The sequence below is a fragment of the Sinocyclocheilus anshuiensis genome, unplaced genomic scaffold, assembly GCF_001515605.1.
Source record: "Sinocyclocheilus anshuiensis isolate Anshui unplaced genomic scaffold, SAMN03320099.WGS_v1.1 scaffold914, whole genome shotgun sequence".
Classification (NCBI taxonomy): domain Eukaryota; kingdom Metazoa; phylum Chordata; class Actinopteri; order Cypriniformes; family Cyprinidae; genus Sinocyclocheilus; species Sinocyclocheilus anshuiensis.
The window spans coordinates 1694547-1703313 of NW_015539870.1; the positions used below are offsets into that span (position 1 = coordinate 1694547).

The 8767-nt window shown below is 37.1% G+C and overlaps 1 protein-coding gene across 1 annotated transcript; it reads right to left on the reverse strand.

The window, feature by feature from the left end:
- On the reverse strand, nt 1-8503 carry LOC107685078 (RILP-like protein 1). Its single transcript, XM_016481543.1, has 8 exons — nt 7795-8503; nt 5993-6116; nt 5015-5136; nt 4045-4239; nt 2126-2286; nt 1914-2036; nt 1734-1832; nt 1-514 (listed from the first exon to the last, which is right to left on the reverse strand). Exons 1-8 carry the CDS (start codon nt 8146-8148, stop codon nt 370-372), a joined length of 1323 nt encoding a protein of 440 aa, XP_016337029.1. The 5' UTR covers nt 8149-8503; the 3' UTR covers nt 1-369.
- Between the last annotated feature and the right edge of the window lie 264 nt (nt 8504-8767).

Consider the following 8767-nt stretch of genomic DNA (forward strand, 5'->3'; position numbering starts at 1 on the left):
TTTTATCAAATAAATGCAGCCTTGGTGATTAAACGAGGCTTTTCTCAAAAACATTAAAAACTGACCCTACGTTTTTGAACGGTAAACAATAACAATATGTATATGACTGACACAATCTGACCTCGTCTTCAGGTCATGACCATCAGGCAACAAATCTAGCTATCGGCTAAATGAACAAAAGCCAAGTGCTGAATGATTTTATACTGAGAAAAAGGTCTGCTTAGGCAACAAATACTAAAATACTATGTTTGTATAACCAAATACAAAGAGTAGTCCGTTCTCCGGTTTGAAACCTAAATGAGATCAAGAACATATTTTGAACTTCTCTCTTCTAACCCAGGTGAAGATGAGTGACAGTTGCGGTGGTTTTTAAGAGGAGCTGAGGGTCTGTGTCTCCTCCTGGCCTCCCTGCTCGTCTGGATCAATGATTTCCCACGTGGAGCTGGATGTTGGAAGGCCGGAGGGCTGGGAACCAGAGCTCCTTGTAAGATTGGACCGCGTCAGGAAACCAAATCTAAAGGTTTGAATCAGAGGAGATAAGAGAGCTCTCAATCATGACAGAGGGAGATTTCTTTTGTAGGTAGTAGTTCAGTAGCTAGACTGCATGCTCAGTTACTGAGGTTACTACGCCAAAGAGCGAAATGTGATTAAGGGATCTCTAAAATCAGCTTAGGGTTTCACCAAGAACATATAGTGTGAATGCTGCCAAGTGCCAAAATATACAGCTGCTATATCTGTATCGCACAAATTACTACACACTATACACAGAGAAGAGAGCAGATTCCCTATCAAAGTCTTATTTAAAAAATGTGGAATACATGAGGCTCTCAAACAGAAATAAATAGTTTCAATACTTGAAGTCTCAGTCTTTTTACCAACATACATTTAAAGGGAAAGTTTAAGAAGACTATGCAATCCAACCTGCCCCACAAGCTACACTGCAAAAATGTCTGTCATGTAACATAACAATGTGGTAAGAAACGTAAACAAAAAAATGTCCATGTAAAAAAATGTCTGTCAGGTAACCTAAAAATGTGGTAAGAAATAGAAACAAACATGTGTACATGTAAGAAAAATGTCTGACAGATAATCTAAAAATGCAGTAAGAAATGTAAACAAAAAAATTACATGTTAAAAAATGTCTGTCTGGTAACCTAAAAAAAGTGTGAAACAAAAAAAAAAGTAAAACAGAAACAAAAATGTGGCAACATCTACATTTTCTCTAGTAACAAATTACATTTATTCCTGAATACTATCCATCAATATGGAATCATTCTTCAGAATGAGTCAACATTAAATTAAACAAGTGAAAGTAATTGTAAGGATAAAATCAGGTAGATTTTGTTGCTCAAAACTACTTAAACTACAAGAACAACTAAATCTTTCACAGACAGGGCTTAGGTTAAGCCAGGATAAGGCCATAGTTCAATTAGGACATTTAAGTATCTTTTATAAACGTGCCTTAGAAAAAACATTACTGGTGTAACATTACTTAAGACAAATCAATAGTACTAACATATTTTAAGATATATCAGTGCAAGTTTCTTACAGTTAAAACAGAACAGACATGCATTTTAGTCTGGGACTAGGCTTAAGCCTTGTCTGTGAAACCGGGGGATAATGTATGGCCAATATTGCTGAAACCAGCTTTCAGTGAAGTAGGTTAAGTAGATTGTTCTACTGAAATAAGTTATTGCTATAGGTCTAAACTGTTTTAGCGAGAATGAACTCACAGGTTTCTGATGCGCGAGTCCTGGGGTCCGTTGTCAGTGCTGTCAGTGTCATTGTCTTCATTTGCACTCCTCTCAAACAAAGGGCCATCTGTCTCATCTCTGTATGACAGTGAACACGGTTAAACACAACATTATTTACATGGGCTATATATTACCAGTACTTTTGTGGCACGTACTCACGTTCTACATTCGCTAACGGGTATGCCAAGCATTTTAGACTTTATAACGGTCCTCTGCTTCTTTATGGCAGAGCGCACGGCATCCAGTAAGAACCCTGGGCATCTCTCATCATTCAGGATTTCCCTAAAGAAACAGAGAAATGGGTGTTCAGATTGAGAGGATGTTATGCTGATATAAAAGGTTAGAATGAGTCACAAACACAACTGTCTCACCTTTGGTAATATGCAAGCTCCTCTTTGACCAGAAAGAGATTGGCCTTCAACTCATTCTTCTCAAAAAGCAAGTCCCGTACTTCCTGCTTGGTAAAACATGGCCGATTTGGATCCTTCAAGTCAATGATCATCTTATCTGTGAGGTCAATGGCTGAACTGCTCTGAAAGAGGCAAAGGTAAATTATGAGTATGTGAGTCAAAACCATAAATGTCTGACGGGAACAGTTGATAATCTGTTCTTTTTTTAAAAGACAGGCTGGTAACATTTTACAGTGTTTGTGTCACACAGCAACTTGTCTTTTGAAAATCATATTTCCCATGTTACAAAACAGCATTCTTCCATCTTAGAAACATTGCCAAGCTACGAAACATGTTACCTGTTTCTGATGCAGAAAAGCTAGTTCATGCATTCATGACCTCTAGACTGGACTATTGTAATGTACTGCTAGGTGGTTGTCCTGCATCTTCAATAAACAAGCTACAGGTGGTCCAAAATGCAGCGGCTAGAGTCCTTACCAGGTCAAGAAAATATGATCATATTACCCCAATTTTACAGTCTCTGCACTGAATCTTGTACTGCAGTTATAGCTGATCAAATGCACATTATTCTTCTTTAGCTTGGGTTAAATAAATTAATTTTACTTGGTTGGAACAGCAGCTACGCTAATTATGTCTCAAGCTTCAGTCTGGATCCAGAACACCTGAGAAGAGATGATGCCAACCATGAAACAACATACAGAACTACCAAATTTTGCTATAAGTTTGATTGCATCATATAATAATTGCTGTTAATAATGTTCATCGTCTGTTTGATTACGTCTTTAATTTATTTTTCCGTACATTTCTGCCATATGTACATTAACTGACAGTCACCACTGATAAGCTACTACTAAATATTGTAGAAACTTAATTTGCTGTAAAGTTGCTTTGCAACTATTTGTATCGTAAAAAGCACTATACAAATAAACTTGAATTGAATTGAATTGAATTGAACACATATTGCACACTAAATAATACATCTCTAAACTAATAACAAAAAGTGTGGTGCACAGTGTTGCTTAAACAAGTGATTTCATAAGAAACATTAAGATAAATTTAAATTAAGTTAAAGTTTAAAAATGATAAAGAAAACATAAAAACAGTTTAATATAAATATTCATTAAAAAGTTATTTAACAACATTTAAATGTAAAATAATAAATAAAAAACAATTCCTTTCAAAATCATTTTTATGTGTCTGACTACAGATCTAGTTCAGTGTATTAAAAATCTTATTTTGCAGCCTTTTACATTTTTTGTTAATAACTAAAAGCTTATTTTATTTCTGAATTTAAATAATCTCTGTTAAATAAAAAACTTGAATTAGAACTAAATTTAAATTAAGATAAATGTTAAAATGATAATGTTTTAATAATAAACAAACAAAAATTTTAATATAATATGAATATAAAAAGTGATTTAATATAATATTTAAATATAAAATAATAAAACAGTTCATTTCTAAATAACGCTAAATAATAATGCTAAGATCTAGTTCAGTGTATTACTTAATATTTTGCATTATTTGTTAATTACTAAAAGCTTATTTTATTCATATTCATTATATTTATCTCTGTTAATCAGGATAAAACTAAAGTGAAAAATATTCTGACAAGGTTTTAATGTTGGAATTTAATCAAGCATCCCAAAATGTTTGTATGCTGAAGGGGAGATGAGCACAAACATGTCCTTCCACTCCTGTGAAGGCAAATGTTACCTATATACGCTTCATCCAACCAACCAAAGCAGAAATTAGGCCCTGTGCTACGGAAAGAGGAACATACAAGCTTCTGCCTGATTATGCCTTCAGGAAATAGACGTAAACCAATACGGGACAGCTAGTTTGTTAGTACGAATAAATGTAATATTAATGTGACTAACCGTTTCAGCAGCAGTATGTACGCTGGGTCTTTCTAACTGTGAGTTCAGGCGCTCTATCTCTTTCTGTTTCTCGCACAGGTCGGCCTCCAGGTCGGCCTTCCTCTCCACTGCACTCTTCAGCTGAGTCTGAATGATGTTCTGCTTGTGTCTGAGCTCTGCGTTTATCTTCATTAGTCGCTCCTGCTGCTCCTGGAGCTGAAGAACAAAACCCAAACATGTTAACTAACAGACACACACTTCTCACAACTCACTGAAAATTAGGTTTGGGGCGATGTCTACCAAATTGGCATCAGCCGATGTCTACAGTGAAACATCGCGATGGACGATGACAGGTTTTGTGAGGGGGGGTTGCTACATGGCCATCTGCCAAAACATTGAAAACAATTATATCATTACAAATGGTGTGGGGGGGAATCACGATGCCGGCTCAACATCGTGATGTCTGTCAGCCATTGGCGATGGATGATGGCATCATCTATTGGCCCAGTCCTACTGAAAATAATTTATGTTGAAAATGTATACATGTGCAATAGGTTGAACTTAAATTGTTAAGTCAGCTTAAGAGCAAATTATGACTTAATGTTCATTCTGTTAATTTCTCTATGCACCAGGCTGCTGTGTGGTACCAGTCTGACCAGTTTCATAACCAAGGCAAGGCAAACATAACACATAAAAAAGGAAAGTATTAACCTCAGCTCCAAACCACAGCTATATGCCTCTGATGCAATTCATGAGCAACTACATTTTGGCTCACACGTGCTGTGTGAGTGACACTGTTGACACTGTGTTCCAAATTCAACAAAGAAAACCTTGATAGTTGCTAAACTAGGTTCGATGAAGAGAACAGTACAGTCTGTTTTACTGTGGGGGGAAAAAACCTGGTTACCACAGTTACGCATTCTTTTCTAAAGGGACAATGAAAAGAAATATCAAAAAGATCTTGAGCAACGCAATTATATCAGACCCATACCGCTTCCACTTCCTTGGACATGCTGGAAATCTCCTGCACTTTTGCTCTTAACTCATCACGTTGCTTATCCACCACTTCCTTCAGCTTGAGCATCACTTCTCGTTCCTGACGCTGTGTGCGGTCTAGAAAAAGGTAGCAAATGTATAGTCATATTGTAAAATAGTGCATGCAAACAGTGTTCTAATATCAGAATGACAAACTCTAATAGCATTCCTGACTACTGAGTTTACAGTAATTAATGAAAGAGAGTAACACCTCCAGGAAAAGAGATAAACCCAGCTTTATTCAGTCTGAAATATAACTCACAGAAAATAAGAGCTCATGAGAAGTTGTATTTCTCTAATATCTGGATAGAAATAACATATTTTTTGAGAGATCTCATGACTTTTTAAAGGACAAGCAATTACATTTTGGACTTTATACTGTACATAACAATGAAAGTAAATTAAATTGGTGTGACAAGGAACAACAAAATATAATTATAAAACCATTTAAGACTCTGGATAATAATTACCTTAAAAAAAATAAACATTTTATGATGATGTATGTGATCAAAAATGTGTTTTTTAATGTATATTTTAAGAAAATTACTGTTAAATGCATGTTATAGATCTTACTGTGAACTATTAATAAATCTATGGTTATTTTTATTATTTATTTATTTTGAAACAAAATGTTGACCTCATAATTTTTAATCACTGGATCTTCCAGAGAAAAAACGACAAACTTCTCTTTGGTGACATATGCCAGACTTCTCCAATTTATTCAGTAATATTAAACTCCAGCCCTTTCTTAAAATCAACTGCTTATTATTAATCATTCCAATAGGCATTCTTTTTTGACCGTATGAACTGAGAACAGAATATGTATTTTATTTATCATTAAAATGGAGATGGCAATTACATTGATGTAACATTTTGAATTAAATGAACAATTTTGAATTAATTTCATGTTAATTTAACCATCAGCTAATTCTACCTTCTTTCGAGTGTGTGCATTGTAAACGGGCCAGAAGCTCCTGATTCTCTTCCTTGAGCTGTTGCACCTGGGACTGTAACACTTTAACATTTTCCTTCAGTTTCTTCTCCTTCTGCTGCCAGTCCTTAAGAAAAAACACATTGAGTGAGACATACCTGGAGTCACCCTCACATTAGTTTCAAAAACTAACCAATTTAACAGGTCACTTGAGAACACAGTGGCTTGTAAATCATTCATGTTTTAACTATGCAGGACAGGCCCGTGTTTTTATATAAGCAGCCCAACCAGACACAGTAGACCCTCACTTCAGAACACAAGATCCAGGGGGCGTGGTTGGATCCACATCTAGGCGGTGGAGATTGGTAGGTTTAGGGGTGGAGATGTGTGGGTTAAGGGATCAGGGGGTGGAGACGGGTAGGGTTAGGTATATGTAAGGTGGGAGGAGTTGGATCTGGATCCAACCACGCCCCCTGGATCTTGTGTTCTGCAGTGAGGACCATCTCACCAGACATCTTATTCAGTGCATGAAGTGGGCCGGTACGCACCGGTACCGGCACTTCAATATTTTAGTCTTTAGCGTACCAGCACTTTTTCGTGTGTGCCGGCACTTCTGACATGTTGCCGGTACTGAATCAAAGCGTCAGTGTCCGGGTGATTAGAAATGACACTATAAAGCACACTACCCAGGAGGTCATTTGAAACCGGTAAACTTCTGGAAAGTTCAAGGATCCAGTAAGGGAATGCAATAGTAATAAATAAGTTCAACACAGCGCTAATGCAGAGAAAACACGGACGATTTCATCAGAGATGGCCGAGAGAATAGTGACTCGCGTCCAGATGGCAGTAAATTATTATTTTCAGCGTGTATTTGGCTTAAAAGCACGAGTGTTTTATAATGAATGCCAGCTGAAGGTGTTTTAGATTATGCGCTGGTCAGTGGTTTAGTTATTCTGCATAGATCCGTATAGCAGCATGTACAGTCAGGTTAAAGCAGCAGGTTTAGTGGTCTTTTGGCGTCTCCCTGTGGTCCTGTTTGGTATCGCAGCTCAACTGGTGCTTATTTATATTAAAAATGCTCTAAAAATTTGTGTTTACTATTGTCATTTTGCATTATTGACACTATTTTCCTAATTAATGCTGTTCAGTTGCTTTGACACAATCTGTATTGTTAAAAGCGCTATATAAATAAAGGTGACTTGACTTGACTTGACTTGGACGTTTAGTTAGTAAAAGAGGAATGAACAAATAAAATTATTTGGAAATTAATAATTAATTTAGGTTATCATTGTGTTTATTATATAGCTTGGTACAGATTTGAAGAAAGCAAATTTGAAGACTAATTTAAGTGTTTTTACGACTCGGTTAATCGGACTAGATGATTCAATGACTCGTTCATAACACACAAGATGTAACTTGTTGCCATCCACTGGCGTATTTAACCCGCATAAGGGGCCAGTGAACGAATCATTCTAATAAACGGATTACAGTTACTTAGACCAAGCTCAAAATCCCCACCACTAATGGATGATACGTGATGTTCTCCAAATAACATTTATTGAGGGGCAGGGCAGACCGGAAGTGTGCCTATTGGCATTTCCTATAATCGATCACGATTCGAATCAAAAGTCCATCTGGGATAAAAGCGTTATCCTCGAGTGCAACTCTGTCCACACAGCAGCTCCGTTCATGACAAAAACATTTGTATATTTTTATTGTATATTTGCATAACATAACTGGCAAGACATCAAACCGCAGTCTAAAACTTTAGTCTTGCTGCAGTAACATGTCGACCATATTCTTACCCCACTCTCTGTACCGTTGCTGGTCTCATCGCATTCCTTCACATGTCGTTTCTTCTGCTGCTGTATCTGTAACGTCTCAAAAGCCTTCAATAGCTCCTCTTCCTTACATTTATGAGCTTGGTTTCTCGCCGCGAAACTCTCCAAGAGCTCCAACACTTTCACTATGCGAGACACCAGACCCTCCACACTCGACTTCCCATAGCTGTCGATGAGCTTCTCCACTTCTGCCCCCACCACTTTAGCGATTTCATACACATCGTCCACTGTCATCGATGAAAACGTCCTCTCGAAACACGAATGTGTCTTGATCATGTCGTTTTGGTTTTCCTCGACAGCTATCACGCAAGTCTCCATAATGCACTTGAGATGAACTTGAATTCGAACAGCGACAATCGAAACTCTTCTTGTCGGTCAGATCCAAACATACGTTCAGTCCGAACGCAGATCTTTTTTTGTTTCACTTTTAAACGCATGCATTTCGCTCCAGTTTGTTCTGTAACTACGTCCTTGGTTGATACGCTCCAATAAACACGAATGAGCTATAAAATCTGCGTGTCTATGCGGCGTAAAGTTGCATGTCATAACCTGAAGTGAAGATCTACACCCACTAACATGCGGATAAATTATGGCCGTGCATGTTTGCATAGCATTCTTTAAAAAAAAAAAAGTAGCTGAGCAGCAGTACATCTGTGAGCAGCAGTACATCTGTGACAGCCTACAGCGCTTGTTTGCCATGGTTGTTCTTTTCTGACCAATGTAACCCGATAGCTTTAATATAGCGCATATGGCAAGCATTGTTAACATTCAAACTAACTAGGATCTATGTTACTAGTACTTATTTTTAAATTACTACTAAGTTTAGTAGGTTTTAATTAGGGATGCACCGATACCACTTTTTCCAGTACTCGCCTGATACCGATACTTTTATTTTTGGTACTTGCCGATACCGAGTACCGATACCAATATTTTCATT

What these genes read in the sequence shown, in the direction of transcription:
- LOC107685078 (XM_016481543.1), bottom strand. Translation starts at nt 8,148, where the DNA reads ATGGAGACTTGCGTGATAGCTGTCGAGGAAAACCAAAACGACATGATC. An exon ending in GCAACGGTACAGAGAGTGGG is followed by an intron (nt 6,117 to 7,794) that starts GTAAGAATATGG and finishes TTTTTTCTTAAG; the next exon opens with GACTGGCAGCAGAAGGAGAA. An exon ending in GAGCTTGCATATTACCAAAG is followed by an intron (nt 2,037 to 2,125) that starts GTGAGACAGTTG and finishes CTGTTTCTTTAG; the next exon opens with GGAAATCCTGAATGATGAGA.